The following is a 20160-nucleotide window of genomic DNA, read 5'->3' on the forward strand; positions in this document are numbered from 1 at the left end:
TATTTCCTCTTAGTATACCTCATCAATCACTGTATTCTGTGCTTTGCCAAGAAAATTATTTCAACATTTTGTTTCCTGTCACAACCAATCTTCAAAATACAGCACATTTTCTCCCCCACCTGAAAATACAACAACATACTTTCTTAAAAAGTTAATTTGGGATGCTCTGGTGAAAAGCTTATTAGAATCCAAATAAACAATATCCATCAATTTTTTCATTACCATCTTCTTGATTATCCCTATGCAGTTGAAGGATGTGACTGTAACTTGGGAATCTTGCAGTTGAATATGGTGTCCTGTAAGAGGCTTGAAACACAAAGGTTGTTTCAACGGCTATATTGTCTCATGATGACAAAAGGTAAAATACAGATAACTTTGTAGAGCAGTTTGTCATGGCTTTTCTTTTTTTCTCTTCTCATTTTAGATGAACAAATATATCGAAAAGATCTAATTAATTCACCTGCACTTGGCAAAATGACTATGTATTCTAAAATCAAGCTTGTTTTATATTACAAAAATATAGCTATCTACATCCCCTTCTTGAAAACCTGACATGGTTAGGACAATACTTGGATGTTGTTTTTAGCATTAGAAACTGAAAAGAGCATCCTTAGCACAGATATTAGAGATTAATTATTTTTCTACATGGTGGCTTCAGGTCTCCTGTGCTCATCATAGTTGTTGGAGTGAATTTCATGTAGTATCTCCTCTGCTGGAACCTGCCATGAAAATCAAGGAAGAGGTCAGTTGATGATATACAGGCTTACTTTTGCCAAAGGAGGAGACTAAGGTGCACTGAGAATGTAATTCTGTTTGTATATATTGTGTGTTTATTTATTAATGTTGACTCAGCCTGACATGAACCAGCAGTTCTGCATTCTGAGAGCTGAATTCAGGATTTTCTTAATAGAAGGATTCCTTAACGCTGACACTAGCTATGAGAATGCAAAATTAATATCTGGGATTTTCAAAGAGCTCTAAAGAAACAAGGTGACCATCTTTAATGAAATGTAAAGGAAATCATATACCAAATATCAATGTCCCTTCTCATTACCTGACAAAGCTCACTTACTTCTGCGCAGTTCTACTGACACTACAGGACCTTCAGTTGAGCAGGGTTGTATTATCACCACTGTTCAACACAGACTGTGAATTCTTCAGCCAGACACTAAAATTTTCCCTTTCCTGTAATTTTTTATCATTTATATATGACAATCTATTTCAGATCTTGCCAAAAACCAGTGCTTTGACTTTTCTGAGGTCAAACAGTGAATGACTTGCAGAGCTGTCATTAAAAGTTGTTTTTTCTTCCTGATTGTCATTGCTACAGCTGTTCATTTGGCTCAGAACTTCCCCTTAGGCTGCAAACTTTCTCTGACCAAAAGCCAAATTGTGTAGTTTGTACTGGAGTTTGATTAATTCAAAAGTAATAAAACTTTTTGTGTTCACAACATTTTATTTACAAGGAATTTATACTATCTTTTTTTTTTCTTGTCTTGCCTTTTTGAGTTTGTCCTCACATACAGGAAAAAATTCAGATTGCCTAAGTTAAGAATCTGTCATCAGTCTCTAATGAAGGGAGATGCAGAAAGCCTACAAACAGTAAAGGAAGCTTCTTAGATTAGCCAAGAGGAAAGGTACGTTTGAGTTTCTGCTCTGCACTTGATTGTAGGTATCCAACCCACTGATGTATGTGGGACTCAGCTGACCAAATCTAGGTCTCTATGGCATAGAACTCTACATTTGAGGTAGGCAATGAAAGGTCTTTCATTCTTAGAGGGGAATATAGACACTTGCAAGGTTTTAATTCATGTAACCTAACATAGATCTGGAATCACAGAATCACAGAATCGTAGACTCATTTAGGTTGGAAAAGACCTTTACAATCATTAAGTTCAACCAGTAACCTAGCACTGTAAAGTCCACCACTAAACCATTCCCCTAAGCACCTCATCTACACGTCTTTTAAACACCTCCAGGGTCAGTGAGTCAACCACTTCCCTGGGCAGCCTGTTCCAATGCTTGACAACCCTTTCCTTGAAGAAATTTTTCCTAATATCCAATCTAAACTCCCCCTGGTGCAACTTGAGGTCATATCCTCTTGTCCTATCACTTGTTACTTGGAAGAAGAGACTGACACCCAGCTCATTACAATTTCCTTTCAGGTAATTGTAGAGAGTGGTAAGGTCTCCCCTCAGCCTCCTTTTCTCCAGACTAAACAACCCTGGTACCCTCAGCGCTCCACACAAGACTTGTTCTGCAGACCCTTCACCAGCTTTATTGCCCTTCTTTGGACACATAGCAGCACCTCAATGTCTTTCTTGTAGTGAGGAGTCCAAAACTGAACACAGTATTTGAGGTGCAGCCTCACCAGTGGTAAATACAGGAGGACAATCACTTCCCTAGTCCTGCTGGTCACACTATTTCCTATACAAGCCAGGGTGCTATTGGCCTTCTTGGCCACTTGGGCACACTGCTGGCTCATATTCAGATGTCTATTGACCAATACCTCCACGTCCTTTTCCACTGGGCAGCTTTCCAGCCACTTTTCCCCAAGCCTGTAGTGTTGCATGGGGCTCTTGTGATCGAAGGACAGGACTTGGCACTTGGCCTTGTTATACCTCATACAATTGGCCTTGACCATTGATCCAGCCTGTCAAGATCCCTCCGTAGAACCTTCTCTCAAGCTGATCAACACTCTCGCCCACCTTAGAGTCATCTGCACACCAGTGATTCAAATGAACTGCAATCTAGAGCCGTCTCTTCATTGAGTATAAAGGGAGACTAGCAGGGATATTTCAGATGTACTTGTTTCTCAGCCCCATTGTTTGTGTCTTCATGCATAAAACAATAGTGCCAGGAGGCCTGTCTTCTGATAATCTCAGTGGTCAGACCATTCAACCAGGTAGCAGAAGAGCTTCTGCTCAGTCTAAGGGAGACTGATCCTACAAATACTCAAGAAGTGCTCCAAATATCTTTCAGTTTGAAATTCTAGATGACAGTAGAAAAGCTGCAGCATTTAGCTCAAAATGCAAATATCATGCATCTAAACTACAACAAGGAAGAGGAGACCTGACAGAGTGAGTACTTAGAAATGAGATAAAGAGCTCCACTGAGATCTCAACTTGTTGGCTCTATTCTTGCTATCTTATCGAGGTTAGTTGAATGTAAATGGCATGACTAGGTAGCAAGTTCAATAAAGATCCTGGAGGTAACCTTGGTAAGTTTACAGCCTGAGGCAGAGCAATATCTTTGAAAGTTAACTTGTGTGCAAACCACAAATCCCAGGTGGGCAGAAGTAGTGTGCTATACATCTTCCAACATAATGAAAATAAAAGGAGGTTGTATCTTACCTCCCAATAAACAGAGTCATCAAAGCAGTTCTGGTCAGATGCTTGTCCCAAGAAGGGCAGCTTTAGAATACCACCTGCAGGAAAACCAGCATTAGAGGTTAAAAAAATGGACAAAATGTCCAAATAAATGTTCCTCAGATGTGCCTGGGGAGTCATCTGTGTTTTCTGACTCATTTCCTACTCTACAGAAATGCCCAAGCATCTTGAGATATTAGGCTCCTCATTATGAGAGATGATGCAGGTTTCTTCATGTCAATATGAATAAGAGCTCATTTTTAGTTGCTTAAACCTTACCCAGATTTCAGACTGAATTTTCTGTTTCAGCCTGAATTTTTGTTTGGAAAGGATCCACAATCACGTGGAAACTCGTGACACATATATGAATATGTCTTAATCTCAAACTAGTTTCTGTTCAGAATTTTAAGTGTCTGAATCTAGAGAACTACACCCAGAACAACGTCTTACTATTCCTACATACAACTCAGTATCTTTGAAACATGTATTCAATAAGATATCTAGACTTCATTTGAAGACAAAATTATTGGAAAACTACTTTTCCGTATTTTTCTGCCAGTGTGCCATCATGCATTATTTCTATTTTTCTATTTTGTATTATTGACATGAAATTGTTGATACATTGAAGTTCTCCATGGGCAAACCTCTAAATTCACATGTATTTCAATTGCTATACGCATCATACTGACCTGTCAATGCTCCCCCAACCAATGCAATTCCAATTGTGCTGCCCAGGGCAGCAGCCTGCATGCCAGGAGTTAAGTGGACACTTTGCCTGAAAAGGACAGAAAAACAAACCATTGACAATCAAAAATTGTTGCACTTGGAGACTGATAATTGGTCTTATAATATTGTACTTGCTATCTGCTGGACAAGATGGCTCATAGCAAAATATCCTGCCATTGCTGTGTACAAGAGAGAAATCGTATGGGATTGATTTGTTTTGGATTTGTTTTAGACTACAGATGAAAACAAGTTCTTTGTTTTCTTTTCTGTTCTTTGAAAAGGTTATTAGTATCTTGTAAGCCTTTAGAGAATGGGCCTCTTTGTCAAAAAGACCGACATTTCATCTTCTTGGAGTCTTTTGACATAGTGGAAATAGCCCATTTTGCCAATTTTATTTAAAATCTTTCAGTTACCAGCAGTGTAATTGTAAAAACATAATAAAGATTCTTCTACATTTGAATGGTTCTGAATGCTGTTTTTTATGATGTTTTTAATTTATTTATTTTTACTTGAGCTTTTAATTTGGAACAAACTTGGTATGTAAACAGTGTATTAAGGGCAGCATATCAAGAAGAGTCCTATTTAAACCAGAACACAATGTCTAACATCAAATCAAAGATGCATTTTCTGAAAAAAAATGATAATCAGATCCGAGGAAGGTGGAAAATCAGGACAGACCTTCAAAAATCAAGAAACTCCTTTCTTTCTTCTCTCCATAACTCACCTAACGTCCTCTTTTACTGCAGTTACTACGATGCTAGCGATACCTCCCAGTATTCCAGGTAAACCATGTAAATTATGAACTCCACAAGTGTCTTGAATCTTCAGTTTGGATGCCAATAAAGGCTGAAATGAGGGGAAATATGAAGTTTATAGTGAGTTTAAAGTCTTCCATTATCTCTAGAGTGATATGCAAAAGAAAGTAGTGCAAAGGTGCAAGAAACAGTTCAACTTTTTTTGTGTATGCAAAGTTCAGCTATAAAACCTGCGGTCTTTACCTTCACTGCAAAGTTGTTTATATGCAGAGACAACCAAGTATGTATGTATAATGGTACAAATGTCCAAACTTATTGTCATAAATACAATGATATAAAACACATGACAGTCCACTGATATTCCTAATCTTTTCAGCCACTGCAGCAAAGGTTGAAAGAGATGGCTAAGCAACATGTGCCTCCCTGTTCTGAGTCTTCTAGTCAGGTATTGTCTTCCAGAATATTTCTCTATCAGGAAATGCCAGTTTAAACAGTTTGAGTCAGAATATTTTGTTTCTACATTTTGCACATGAAACAATTCTGTTTCATGCTTTAAAAGTATTTTTTGATTACGGAGCTATTTAGAAATTTTAAAAGGCTGAAATGCAATTAGTCCTGTTTCACTGAAGCATGGACCTGCAGCAAAATTCTGGCAGCTGCTTGAGCAGAAATCCCAACTTTAATGAACTGTAGTATCTTCGTGATCCTTCTCTGTTTTTAACTAGGTGCTGGACTGAAGTTAGCTTGTAAGCATAGATTTAAATCACATTGTTTTAACGATACAGTTGTCTAGAGCTTGTTCTCTACAGTGTATCAGCCACTTTCTAAAATCCCTTTTTAGCAAATCGAGGGATCTCCAGTACAGCCAATGAAGCAATAAGTAAATGAGAGCAGAGGTGGATCCTTGACACTTACAGTCAGGAAGCGGAACCCAAGGACAGAGACGATTGCAGCAATGCTCCCAATGCACATGGCAGCAAAAGGGTGGATTGTCAGGTCAGCACAGGTACCCACTGCTACTCCTCCTGCCAAGGTGGCATTTTGAATGAGAACCTGCAAAGAGCATACAGATATGTGGAACACAGGCTTGTCTTAGGGCTGGGTGACTTGTAAGTCTTGCTTGCAACCAGAAGTTTTCCTTCTCTTCAAGTGGGACTTTTGCAATGAAGAATGAACAGAAATTTAAAACAGAGCTCCCTGTTACATACTCAGAGCGTTAGATCAAAGCTGCTCTAAGCCAGTTTAATGAAGTCCGACTTCTGCAAACTCTCTAAAAACTCATCTGACTTCTCAAGAAGCTAGGCTGAGCCAATGAGAAGTGCCTTCTACAACAGCAGCAAACTCTGCAAGCTCAGTGAGCTGTTTCTGCTCACCCTGGCCTTAGATAAACACTGCAATTGCTGGAAAAAAGTGTGTGAAAACACAGGACTGGATTTTAGGGCCAGGAGACGAAAGGTTGACAGCCCCAACCTAGTTTGGCTTTGCCTGTTGAGCAGCTGCACTGTGAGATTGCCAGGGAACAGGTCGTTGCTATTTTGGCTATTGCAATGTGGTAACTCACATAGAATCTTCTTTGGAATAAGAACCAAAAGTCCACCTGAATGTTGGACTAATGTCTCTATGGTCCAGCAGGTTCTGTGGACAAGAGAGAACAAGGGAGCAGGACCATCACTGTAATGTCTAAGAGCTTTTCACTCTTCAGACGCAATGATCCCACTGAGGAATCACCACCTGCCTCAAGCAAGGTGGGTCGCCTCAGGGCTCAATCTTACATTATAACTTTCAGAATTATAATAGCTCTGATTTTCCCCACAGTATGAGCAAAGGCTCCAAATAGCTCACAGACACTGGGAATCTGCTAACCATCCTTATTACAGAGGAATGACTCAATTTAACAGAGGTCATGATGTGATTCTTACCATACTGAATTTGATTCTTACCATACTGAATTTGCCTCTTTGATCCATCAGGCTGGAGAGGGCAAATGTTACGACAGTACACGCAGCCAAGGAATAGTAAGTGTTGACAATTGCTTTAATCTGGCAAGCTTCTCCAGATGCGAGGGCAGAGTTAAAACTAGGCCAAAAAAGCCAAAGGAACATGGTACCTGGATGAATATAAGTCAGAACAAAACAAAGACTCTTCAGTCACGATTTCAACATGAAAGATCCAACACAACAGAACTTGCCGCAAGAAATGAGAAAGATGATCAATAAGAAACATGAAATAGCCAAAGTGCTGGGAGAAATAATAGATTATGCAGAAGCTTTTGACACTAGCAGCTGGGATTTTGACACATGGTCTTTATCAAATCCTTCTGAAAAATTTCAACACACTGTGACCCCTTGTCATGCCCCACTCACTGCCCAAACTCACCACCACTATTACTTCACTTACCAATCATGGCAAATATGTCCGAATGATAGGTAGATTCTTCATTTTCATGTTTGTTTTTCAAACCAGGACGGTACAAGACCAGGGTTACGGCCAAACCAAAATAAGCTCCAAAAGCATGGATCGTCATTGAGGCTCCAACATCTGTGGCCTGCGATAGGGACCCAAAATAATGCCATAGATTTCATACAATATGAAGATGAGGGTTTGATGAAGGAGACGTCTGGATGACTTTAATAATTTGTTTCTATGGTAGAAACTAGAATCTAGAATATGTAAACTGGAAGTGTTACAAAGTGAAACTGTTTGTTATAAAAAGAAAATTATTATTACTGAATAGTTGTACCTGAAGTATTTCTGTAACTAGATGCTCGTTGCATGCAAAGATTGTGATCTCCAGAATTGTCAAGATCAGCATCTGAACAGGACTTGTTTTCCCCAGGACTGCTCCAAATGAAATCAAAGCAGTTGCTGTACTGAAGTCTGCATTTATCATGCTGAAGTTAAGAAAACAGATAAAACCAGAACAAAGGAAAACAAAAACACAGGAAAAAAGAAAATCAAAATAAAAAACGCAAAGGGATCTGAAATAAAGCTGTAATATCAAAGCTCTCATACCATTAAAATGATAAAGCTTTAACTCTTCAGATACAAAATCATCAAGATCATCTTTGTGGATGAAAATTAAATCAAACTTTTCCAGATAGGTTTTTCAGGGATTTTACCAGCTATTGAGGAAGAAGTGTGGGAATGTTACCTCCTGTTTATACTACATATGTGTTTACCTCGTTGAAATTATAGCGAAAAGTCAGATGAGATGTGTGTTGTGGATGTGCAGGGATATTTCCAGCTCTGACTGTCACTTGAACTCCAAAGATGACAGAGAGCTCTTAGCTCTGGTCACATGGTTTATCTCATTTCAGAAGCCTTGCATGCCTTTCTATCACTGTGCATCATGTTTGCACCAGCCGTCAGGAAGGACCACTGTTAACAGGTTATGAGGAATGTCAAAGATAAATAAAACCACAAATTGGTCAAAAACTTGCAGCACAGAGGGGCACTAACTTATGAGTTGCTCTACAAATGCCTGTCTGTGAGCATTAGGGAGCTGCTTATATTATTTCTGCTTGTCCCTCAGTAATGTTTGAATGCTGTTCTTCTCAAAATTGTCTACAAGTTGCCTCAGAAAACAGAACTGCAGATATGGAAAACACTCTGAGACCTTGGTAGAAGCAGGATAGATGAATGTGAAGGGGATTAAAAGTATCTGGAGACATTACTCATGAGGTCTTTTATTTTATGATAGGGGCCCAGAACCTACTGCAGCATGGTGCTCATGCAAATCATTCCTTGAGAAGCAGGAGAAAACCTCGTGAGTGAACAGACACACTGTTCCAGCCTTTCTTCAGCGATCTCATACGTCATGAAGGGACAAATCCTTTCATGACTTCTGGATGCAGGTGATGGTGCACTGCTGCTGGAAATCTTCCAGCTTCCAAAGCTCCAGATATTCAAAACAGTCTCTCTATGCGATCTGTGGCCCACGTGTAACATAGCACCTCATATTTCATCCCACCCTTTGGTTCTCTTGGCCCAGTGTGCCAGGTGTTGCGCTTTAGAGGTGAAGGGCAGATGAATGTTGAGAGGTGGACAGTAAAGCTCAATCAAATTTCAGTGATCTTAGAAGTCTGATCACACAGATGTTGTAGTTTATGGATTCTTCTGATATCTAAAGGGATAGAAATGTCAATTTTCATAAATTCACTGTACCTTTCGACATTAATTTGAATTTTTTCTCCTTTTGCGTTCCAAAATCCTTTCATCAGGGTTCCCCATTGGAGACCAAAGGCAGCAATGAGCATGTTGACACCAACACTGCTGAATCCGTATTTCTTCAGAAAGGTCATCAGGAAACCGAATCCAACAAATATCCCTACATGGACATCCTGAAAGACTGAAGGGAAAACAGGTCTGTGTGACTGTTTTGGAACAGTAAACTTGGAAGTTGGAAGGAAACTTGGAAGTAACTTGGAAGGGAGGAAAGCTAGAGACAAATGGGGATTTAATAGAAAAGAGTTCCAAACTCATGCCATCAATGTGATCCATCCTTCCCCACCTCATGATCAGTCTACTAGTTGAAGATTGGGTATCTGGAAAATGCAAGACTCAACTACTCATTTTATTCCTTGCTATATCATTATGGAAAGAACACTAGATATATATACTAGCAAATTTAATGTGTCTGGAACTGTTCTCTGTGTGCGAAGCTATCTGGAATATTGCAGCTTCATGTCCTTACAAAAAGTTCTCTTCACCCTCGAATAAAAGTGGTCATGTCCAACATGCTCTGGCTAACTCCAAAATTGTACATGGAATTTGCTTGATAGAGTGATAGCTGGCCCAGTGCAAAGGTATGTTTGTTATCCTAGAAACTATTGTTCAAGAGATTGATTTCTTTATTTGGGTAAAACAAAAAGTCATTTAAGATAATGTCTAAAGTAGTAAATTAATATTGCTAATCAGTGTATACTTTACACTTCAAATATGCTTTTTTTAAAAAAAATACAAATTTTGTTAAAATGCAGCTAGCTTTTTCTACTTTTTCTTTATTTTTTTAAATTTCCTTTTATAGGCTTTTTAATACAAACTGAGTTGATCAACACAACATGGATATTTTCTATTTCAAAATATTTTTCTACCCTGAAGTGTTTTTCGTGATTTAATGATGTCTTCACCAAACAGGTTTGAGTCCTGTAATTAAAGCTTTTTCTCTGGTTTTATTGTTAGTAAGAACCTCAGTATAGAGAAAGTATTTCTTTTCATTTCTATTTCATTGCCTCTTGCATGCAAATATCTGGGAAAAACATGAGACGTTGTTCTGGTTAGTACAATACTTGGCTTGAAGTTGTTTCCCTGTTGGGGGAATGTTCCAGTATTCCTGCGGTTTTGCTATATGCATTACCATGTTTAGCCAAAAGAGGGCCCAGAAGTATAATAAGTTACTGGAGATTTCCAATAAGCTCTATTATATTTGCACTGTCATATTCCAGCCCTGACCTAGCACTGAAATACACGCATGTATGTAGTAAGATCCTTTACGTTGGGCTATAGGCAGCTAAGAAACTGCATAGAAATGCAGGTGGTTCACAGACATCCACAACCTTTTTGCTTCCCCTTTAGGCTGGACGTTTTCATTTCATTTATTTCCTGACTTGAATAACAGCCAGTAATGGGATTTTTGAGACTCTTGTAATCCTTTGGAAGCTTCCCGTTTTCTTCCATTGCTCAATTTCCGAAACTACTGTCCAAACTCTTGTGTTGTGCTCACTGCTTATTTTAAAAGGTACACAATTAACTTAACTTCCCTGTTTAGGCATTGGCTTTCAATACACTTGCATATTTTGTATTGCAGTGATGTGCAAAAAATAGCTGTCTAACTTAGAGCTCAACATATTCCTTCGCCCCAGAGGACTTGGCAAGAGATGAAAAAGATATGACTGGTCAAAATATAAACAAACCATGCTAATACAATCCTCCTGAGCCTACCAGCAGCAAAGTTTTTAGTGTCTTGGTGGATGCAGAACTCCAAATATAGCTTAATTTGCCCATATTCCTGTGTCAGAAAGAGTCAGCACGAGGTGTTTACGAAAAGGATTTTAAAGTACAACATCATTTGATGGGTATGTCCGTGTGTGCACCCTCCCAGCTTGCAGCAGCCTGTGCCACAGGAGCACAGAGCTGCAGCTTTGTACCTGACTTGACCGTGGTGGTGGACTGCACATCGAGAGCTGCGCTCCTTCAAATGTCTTGGAAAACATGTTGCAGTGGTTAGTGCTGGTAGGACCGAGAGTGGATAGCCTTCCCAGGGTTCCTCTAACACTACCCTGATGATCTAGGGTACAGGTCATCACCCAAGGGTTTTTGTGGGTTTTTTTAAGTGGGAAAAAAAATATATAGGCAGGTCACATGAGAAAGCTCTTCTCAAATAATGGAAGGAGTAACCTGAGCTCTCCCCCACCTCTTTTTTGAGGATAAATGGAAACAGAATGCCCTTTTGTCTCTGTTTAAAAATAATTTTCTATGAGTGACCATTCACCCAGTAACCTGTGAGATCATCATCTTCACATCTGAGAAGTGGCACAGGTCATTTGATTGACTCTTGCAAAACTACTGTGTTAAAATCTTGTTGATGTTACCAAAAGATACAGAACTAGAGGGTAAATCCATAGAAGCTGCACAGCAACATCTAAAAAAGTAACCTTTCTGTTTGACTTTGGCAGAGGAAAATGAAAATGTATTTAATAAACTCTTAGCACAGCACATCAAAGTGATATATGACTTCAGCAGTTTTAAGTTCATATCAAACTTGAGCTCCATGCACAAAATGAGGGGTACATTTGAAAATGAACCACTTCTGCTCTTTCTATTATTTAATCAGCATATGCCATGGACATTTCAATAAGGTTTAAGGCATAACCCAGCACTAGTTTTGCCCATTCACAGGGCAGGCAGCTTCAGGTAAGAAAGTTTTTCCAGTCTCCCAGAGGAGTTTACGGTTTGTTAGCATTCAACATATTACTTGCTTTTGTTTGTAATCTCCCTGTTCAATCATTGCAGACAAAGCAGATGATAAATTGTTCTCATCAAAATAATTCTATTCATGTGTACAACACATTAGTAAATCATGTCTAGATGAGTAAAAGATGCTTTACTGCTTAAGCAACGTGACTCTACATGTGAGCAAAAGAAGAGGTTTCAAAAGCATCTTGATTACATGAGTTTAATTCTCAGTGCCCATCAATAGGGCTTCTCTATGTTCGGGTATCTTTTGGAAAGTGCTTTTAGAAATCTTACCCCTGCCTTGAAGATTAGAAGCAATACTGTTTGAAACAAGGAGCCGGTTGCCATGTAATGCTGGGTCTTCCTGAGGGCTAGCCGTGGTTCATATATATGTTTTAAAGCTGTCTAGAGTTATTTACACAAAAGATTAAAAGTCCCGGTTAAAACTAGGTTAATTCATTGATGTTGAGGACAAATTTCATAAAATGAGTGAAGACCTTCAACCAATCTAGCCCATACCTTGTGCTTTAACAGACTCTTGCACATTCTTTTAAAGGAGAGTAGGTCTGGAATGATTTCAAATGATGGAGAAAGTAGCACATTTTGAAATAAACTGTTTCAGTAACTATAGTACTTCTATTCCATGATACAGGAAATAAAGATTGTAAAAAACACTCCTGCAGATCCTGACCAAAACCTCTGCACGCAATTCTGCAAGGCTGCCCAGAACCAACATAGTAATTCCACTGCAAGATCTGCACATGTTAGTCAGTCTCAATGCAAAGATGCTTGTGGCATCTAGGTTTATACTAAAACTGTGATTTTGCTCCACCTAAAAGAGTAAGTAGAACCTGAACAAGAGAGGTGCATGAGTTTTCCTAAGCCATGAATCATGTATCAATCACAGGACAGTACATACAGGATACCAGTACTAAAGAAATCCTCCAGGAGTACTTGCAAAACCATCACATACCTTTGTCCTCCTGTTCTAGCGGCATGGCACACCTGAAGTTGTCCATCCAATTCACCATGCCTGTACTTGCATCCACCAGAAATAGATATAATGCAAAACTATGCTTTGGGAATGCTCCCTTCTCAGGTCTCCTTACCTGAGTGAAAAACTATAGTGATCCTCAATACTATTTTTATCTTTCTTCAGTCCAAAAATACTGACATAGCTTGGATTTAGATGATCTCTGAGGTCCCTTCCAGCCTATGCCATTCTATGATTCTATGATTCTACGATTCATGGTGCTGAGGTATTTAAGGCATATAAAAGCAAACCTGGCATCGCATTTCTGAGAATATAATTTTGCCCCTGGATGAAAAAACTAAATCTATGAGGTAAAGATGGGTTAACATCTCTGGGGATGGCATTGGAAGCAGTTTGAACCCCTAATTTTGTGAACTCAGGACAAATCCTGACTCAGAATGTGTCCTAATACATCTATACAACCATAGCATTAACTTTCTGCTAGGTCCTTGGGCAAACTGTGCTCCTGTGTGCACTTTGTAGGCAGGGATGTTTGAGGGAAAGAGGGCCTAACAATGAAAACACAGCTATTAGGACATCCTGCTTATCCTCCAGGATCTAAAAGTCCAGCATTATATCTGTGGTTAGTTTATGTCTCTACTGGTAAACTGAACAGCCTGGCCAAAAGGCAGATGGCATAGCTTGACTCTCATCTGTAGAGCTACATGTTCTTCCTTCCCAAAACATTGTTCCTACCTGTAATATCTGTTGTGACCAGTCCCTTATCTATGCTATGCCTAAAGCCATAGCCAGGAGGAGGTCAAGGTGCTGATTTGCATGAGCCAACACCATGCCAGAAGCTTGTTCAGTAGTGTGGGCAACTGGGCGACAGTGTGCAGGTATAACCTAGTCATACACTGCCTGTGCAGAAAGGCATAGGACACAGCAAGCAGTTTGCCCCACATAATTTAGACACAAGTATTAGGGAAGAAATAACTACATGTGATCTCTAACTGGATAGATTACATTTAAAGGCTTCTATTGTAGTGGTAGTGTTTGATGAGAAGAATCCTTTCCGCTGTGATGTTGATGACGCTCCTGCCCTCTCTCTGACACCTTTTTAAAATGGAGATATTAAATTAAAAAACAGGGCTCCACACAACGGCTGGGAGAGATTTTAGTTAAGTGTGAAAACAGCCTACTCCAGGAGCTCCCCAGGGAACACAGTACCCACAGTGCTCATGTGATATAGACAGTCTCCATTCAGAAGACTCGAGGTTTACTGAGAAATGCACCACAGCACTGTAAGGGACCATTGAGGACTATTAAGGCATAAGCACAAGGATGCCATGCACCTTTCTTCATTTTTCTTGGTAACGGGGACTCCAAGAAAATGCAGGTCAATTTAGTACCAGAGACAGCAGTTATGATATTCAGACTGGAGAAGGAAATTTTCTCTTTTCTTGCAGGGAAAACAGACCTTAATCTCAGCCTGAACAACACGTCCTAGGTATAGCGTCCTTCTGGCTTACCAAACTACACAAAGATGCCCCAAACACTGTTGTTCTGTGGCTACATTTGTTGTTGTGTTGTTTAGGGATAGTGTCAGAGAGGGGGTAGGTGGACTGGTATTTTAAAAAATGGCTATGTTAATAAAACAGTAGTGCCAGAGTAGAATTATCTGTGCTGTCAAATTATTAGTGTGATATCTGGAAGAGTTTTTGCCTAGGCCAACTATCACCTCCTGGGTGACAGTGGACCGGGGGTCATTCCCAACATACCATCTAGATAAGGCCACCTAACCTAGAAAATTGGATAGTTCATTATCATGGACATGGCCAAGCTGTGTCTCAGAGAGAGAACGGGCTCTGGCATAGCCTAAGTTATTATGTCTCAGGGATACTGATGCTTCTCAGTGGAGTTAACCCAAATGCAAGTAATTAGCCCCTGATGTTCATCAGCTGACTTGCATTTGGAGAAGAATAATGCCGTGTATTCACTCTTCTCTCAACAGGACAATGCTCCATGTAAGAACACACAACACAAGACTACTATGGAGTGAGGTGACCCCAAGATCACATTCCCCTCTAACAGTCACCGAAAGGCCAGTTGGAATGAGGCAAAAAAAGGGGTATATCCAAAATTGCCTGAGTACTACATACAGGTGAAGAGTTCGGTACCATTATGGTCATCATTAAGAGGATTGCAATCAGAGCTATCAGTCATTAAGACATTAGAGCCAAGAAGAAGAGCAAAAAACCTTCGATACTGCCATCAAGACACAGGATGCTCCTCTTCAGACTTCTCTTTCTGTTTATTTACAGCAGTCTGATCTTTGCATGAGGAAGGGGAGAGTGGGAGAAGTTAACAACTGCTTCTCAGGCCAAAATTTTTCTCCCTGAACTTCAGTACACATTTGCAGAACAACAAATCAATAGAAACATTTGCAGGCTGAACTATTACTGTCCAGAACTGAGACACTACTTTGAAAGATAGGAGAGGGTTATCCACCTTGTGACAAAATCTATTGCCCTTCAACGAGGGCAAACAAAATTTGTTTCTGCAAACATACTTAGCGATATGGTTTAATGGGGATTAGGGATGGTTGGACTCGATGATCTCTAAGGTCTTTTCCAACCTAGAAATCTATGAATCTATGAATATTATGTAACGATGATGAACATGCTGCCCAATTTCCATTTTCTGATAAAACAACCTTTTGAAACCTGGATGATAGTCATGAAAGTCCCTGGTGGTGTTCAGAGCCAGATTGGATGAGGCTTTGAGTGACCTGATGTTGTGGAAGGTGTCCCTGCCCATGGCAGGGGGGTTGGAACTAGATGATCTTTAAGGTCCCTTCCAACCCAAACCATTCTATGATTCTATGATTCTGCGATTCCATGACATGTTCCATGCATTTTCATTATTTGATACAGTATTGAGAGTAGAAGGTCCAGCAAGAAGCACTACCATCCATCTCTGCAAAATGCTAAAATTGTTTAAAGCTATTCATATTTCTCCAAGTTTTAACTTGCTATGCAAACACTAGAAGTATTTTCAGAACTCTTCTCTCACAGAACAGCTAACTTCTCTGCAGTTAGCTACTTTCAGAATTTTGTATTTGCTCGATTTGAATTTATCTTTGAAGCCTGCTACTTTCACACCTCAGAAAAACTTTGTTTGCCCCAAAGCATGCCTTTCTTTTCTAGCTATATCATTAGGTCTCATAAGTTATTCAGAAATCTTGCTTAGTTTAAAGACATTTTAAATTCTATAAATCTTAGACTTACATGGGTATAAAGCTAGGGAGCCGCTGGTGTCATAATCCACAAATATCCCAAACAAAACAATGATGATCACTTCCAGAAGAAGAGCCAGGATCGAGAACTTGAACCTCATGTTGGTGTCAAAGGCTGAAGGCATTGCAGGAGAGCAGACGGCTGTGAGAGCTTGATAAAAGACGCTTGCCTTCAGTGGAGCTGCCTAATTCAGTGGGTCTGGGTGATATAGCAAAAAAAAAAAGAAAAAAAAAAGAAGAAAAAAAGAAACATAGACAGGCAAACACACTGTCACACCCACTATGGGAGGGAAACAGTATGGGTGAATATAACGATTTCTATTTCCTGGGCTATTTCTGTGCATGAAATGCTGGCTTGCATATTTTTTTCAGTTTATAATGTAAAAGAGCTCATTTAGCCACAAATATGCTTCTCATTGTCTTATAGGTATTTTAAAAAAGAAACTGCCTTAAAGAAAATCTCACATCGCCTGATTTGCTGCACATAGTAAGGAACAGAGTGGCAGTCAATTGTGTTTCCTGTAGTCAATCATTTCTTCAAGTTGTAGTTTTTGTTTTAGAAGGTAAATAATTTTTCATTGTATATGAAACATGGATAATCTCCTCTGTCTTCATATAGGATACGATAGGCAAAGAGGACCTCTTTCCGCAGGCTGAAGAGGTACTTGTCTTTATTTCACAGTGAATGAAGTACTCATAGAGCACATGTTCTCATTGTGAACTGTTATTTAAAAAGAAAATAATCCTACTTCTTCATAAGAAAGGACATTTCTAGTTGCTAGGAAATAAAACTGTAGATTACGAGAAACAATTTCAAAAATCAGATCACTTTTTTCAATTTTAATTGTTGCTTTTTACATTTTCCTTAGCTCAGACTAATGAAAATAAGTCAGAGACCAAATTTCTCAAATGATTTTAAACAGCTCAGTTTGTAAACTTTCTCACGAATAAAGAAGCAAGCTAAACTTCACTGAAATTACTGTTGGATGACCACTTGAGATTCACATTGTTTGTCAAAATTTGTCTTGACTCTTAAAAGTTTTGTGGATAAAATATTTTATTGATGTGATACTGAGTAACTTGGCCTCTGTTAGTCCAATATTCAGAGGATAGGCCAAAACTGTTTGGCAGGAGCCTTTATTTCATGAAAAATTCTATCTGTTAAAAAAAGGGATGATATTGCAGTAGTAAACTAATTGGTCATGAAGTAGTAGTGTTAGGACATAGCAATAAAATGCCGTTGTCAGTCCTTGGGTATAAAAATCAACATAATCTGTAGATGCTGGGAGGTGATGTTACCTTGGGTTGCTGTCCTGGTGAGACAACTGTTGGAAAACTGCTTATATGCTATAAAATTTAAATAATTATTTTTTTTTAGGCTACATCTATGGTTATATAACAAGCAGAGCTATGACCTTTTCTCTGGTCCTGAGGCCAATTTGCATATTTTTCAATCTTTAGCTTGCCATGCAGGGTGGTTGACATCAGGCGTCTTTTAGGAATGCTGTCCTGTTCTTGGTAACTCCTGGACTAAGTCTGCTCGACACTGCCATTGTAATCTTAGGAAGGACAAAAGTCCTGGCGCTGTTCAATTTTCTAGTATAAAGGTAGTATTAGACCATTGTACAAACTAAGTTTAAAACAATCTTAGCTTTTTCTCCTGGAAAATGGGTCTGTGGCCTTGGAATGCAAATCAAATTATTTAGGAAGAAGAACACAACAGTCTATCACAGAATTCAACCTGCAAGTAGCAAAGCTAAAATAAGCATATATATTTTTCCTTTGTAGTGACTGTATTTGATTTGAACAGCTCAAGGAGAGGAAGCAGAGTTTTATTAAAAAGCCATTGCTCATCCTTGCTATACCACAGGGTAAGACAGCAATGTTTGACTGTAAGGACCTGTGAGCTCCTTCATTTGCACAGCAAGTGATTTAAAAAGAAGAAAACCATGAGTAAAGTTCATTGGTTTTTACCCATAGCTCAGCCATGAATAGCTTGTGTTATTCATTACATAATGTTTTCCCCAGTGAATATCTCACGTGACAAATGTGCAGCCCTTGTATTAAGTCCTTTCAGGAGTGCAGAAAAAGTTCCTTATTGAAATCTTACTGGGGAAAGTGCTTTTCAATAAACATTTAAATTTTAAAAGAAGTCAAGTCAAGTTTATTCAACCAGGACTTTCTTTGACATTATTATTTGTATCTTTATATCTTACATTGCATGCAGGTACATAAACACAGACACATACATAAAATTTATGATGAAAGACTTCATGCATGTCTAAGTCAATCGTGTTATACTGCCTTTGCAGTTAATGAGAAATTATGTGCATCTCAGGAAAATGATTAGTCTCAACTCTCTTAAAAAGGTGCAGAGTCCTTCACTTGGGGTGTAAAAACCCCAAGCATCGCTATAGGCTCGGGGAAGAGTGGCTGGAGAGCTGCCTGGCGGAGAAGGACCTGGGGGTCTTGGTTGACTACCGGATTGATATGAGCCAGCAGTGCGCCCAGGTGGCCAAAAAGGCCAATGGGATACTGGCGTGTATCAAGAATAGTGTAACCAGCAGGAACAGGGAAGTGATCCTGCCCCTGTACTCGGCACTGGTGAGGCCGCACCTGGAATATTGTGTCCAGTTTTGGGCCCCTCGCTTTAAGAGAGATATTGAGCTCCTGGAGCGAGTCCAGAGAAGGGCGACTAAACCGGTCAAGGGGCTGGAAAATAAAACTTATGAGGAGCAGCTAAGGGAGTTGGGGCTGTTTAGCCTGGAGAAGAGGAGGCTGAGGGGAGACCTGATTACAGCCTACAAATACTTGAGAAGGGCTAGTGGGGAGGTGGGGGAAGGGCTCTTTACATTAGTGATGGGTGATAGGACAAGAGGAAATGGGTATAAGCTTAGTCAGGGCAGATTCAGGTTGGATGTTAGGAAGTATTTCTTCTCTGAAAGGGTTGTCAGCCACTGGAATAGGCTGCCTAGGGAGGTGGTTGAGTCCCCATCCCTGGATGTGTTTAAGAATAGGGTGGATGATCTACTTAGCGATATGGTTTAATGGGGATTAGGGACGGTTGGACTCGATGATCTCTAAGGTCTTTTCCAACCTAGAAAAATCTATGAAATCTATGAAATCTATGTGATTACAGACTCTGAAGAAATTATATTCCAATACTTGTATACTCCAATATTTGTCTTTCTAAATAAGTGAAACACTTCTCACCATTACCGAAGCTTAATCTGTCAACATTTAACTTCAGATATTACTGACTTTAAGCAAAAAGGACTCACAACACTAGCTGCCAGGAGGAAGAGGATGCTTTCTCCAGAGGGTGGAGTTAGGCTACTTTGCTCGCTGGTCTTTTTGGGCACACCCAGTGCCTCACTGCCTGACTCACTGCCTCACTTTTTGCCCATTGAGATGGGCTTTGCCTGGTGTCATGCTTGGAAATGGGGACTGCTTTGTGAAATGGCAGATGTTTTAGACATTCTCCTCAAGCGTCTCCAAGGGAAGAAGGTTAAATAGCCATACCCTGAGTCTGAAGCAGTGATGACAAGGACAACAGTTTCAGTTTTTCTTTGCAAAAGCTTAGATTGCTCTTTGTGACTGTGGTAAGATGTTATCCTGTCAAGTCATGAAAACGAGGTATCGATCCTGCAGCCCTACATCACAGTGGAAACTTTGTGCATAGGAGAAAGTCCTGCATTTTGGACTCATGTGTTTCCCAGATAAACAATTGCCGTGTCGATGTCTATCTGTCATTCCCATAATTTTTTCCTGATTGCCTTGTGTCTTTAGTGTCTAGGAAATTCCCTTGTGTCTTCCTATTAGCTTTAGCCCAATCATGATGGCTGCAGACACAATGAGAGAAATGAGGATGTTCTTTGATAAATACTGTTGCACTCCTGGATCTACTAACTAGCTTTAGATATTTGCCTTTCAAATGGCCGTTGAGTTTTTCGTCATACCTTTCTGTCTGATGGAAAACCATGATGTTGGAGAGGTATCACACCCTTTATATAAATAAATGTGAAAAGTTATGGCAGAATTTGAAGTAAGTAAAATAAAATAAATAAATAGACAAATAAAAGTAAG

At 39.5% G+C, this 20160-nt stretch overlaps 1 protein-coding gene across 3 annotated transcripts in view; it reads right to left on the reverse strand.

The window, feature by feature from the left end:
• RHAG (Rh associated glycoprotein) overlaps positions 1-16278 on the reverse strand; it is a 22675-nt gene extending 6397 nt beyond the window's left edge. The window contains exons 1-10 of one of the 3 annotated variants that reach the window (XM_009988097.2): positions 16067-16278; positions 9014-9197; positions 7590-7740; positions 7247-7394; positions 6790-6956; positions 5765-5902; positions 4819-4940; positions 4058-4143; positions 3354-3427; positions 10-719 (exon numbers count right to left, since the gene is read on the reverse strand). In XM_009988097.2, coding sequence (XP_009986399.1) covers positions 642-719; positions 3354-3427; positions 4058-4143; positions 4819-4940; positions 5765-5902; positions 6790-6956; positions 7247-7394; positions 7590-7740; positions 9014-9197; positions 16067-16199 — 1281 coding nt within the window. In that variant the 5' untranslated portion in view covers positions 16200-16278 and the 3' untranslated portion in view covers positions 10-641. Of the gene's footprint in view, positions 1-9; positions 720-3353; positions 3428-4057; positions 4144-4818; positions 4941-5764; positions 5903-6789; positions 6957-7246; positions 7395-7589; positions 7741-9013; positions 9215-16062 lie in introns of those variants that run through there. The other 2 variants (XM_086631432.1, XM_086631434.1) reach the window with 2 other exon arrangements.
• Positions 16279-20160: the final 3882 nt, after the last annotated feature.

This window comes from Tauraco erythrolophus, chromosome 2 (assembly GCF_009769465.1).
Source record: "Tauraco erythrolophus isolate bTauEry1 chromosome 2, bTauEry1.pri, whole genome shotgun sequence".
NCBI lineage: Eukaryota > Metazoa > Chordata > Aves > Musophagiformes > Musophagidae > Tauraco > Tauraco erythrolophus.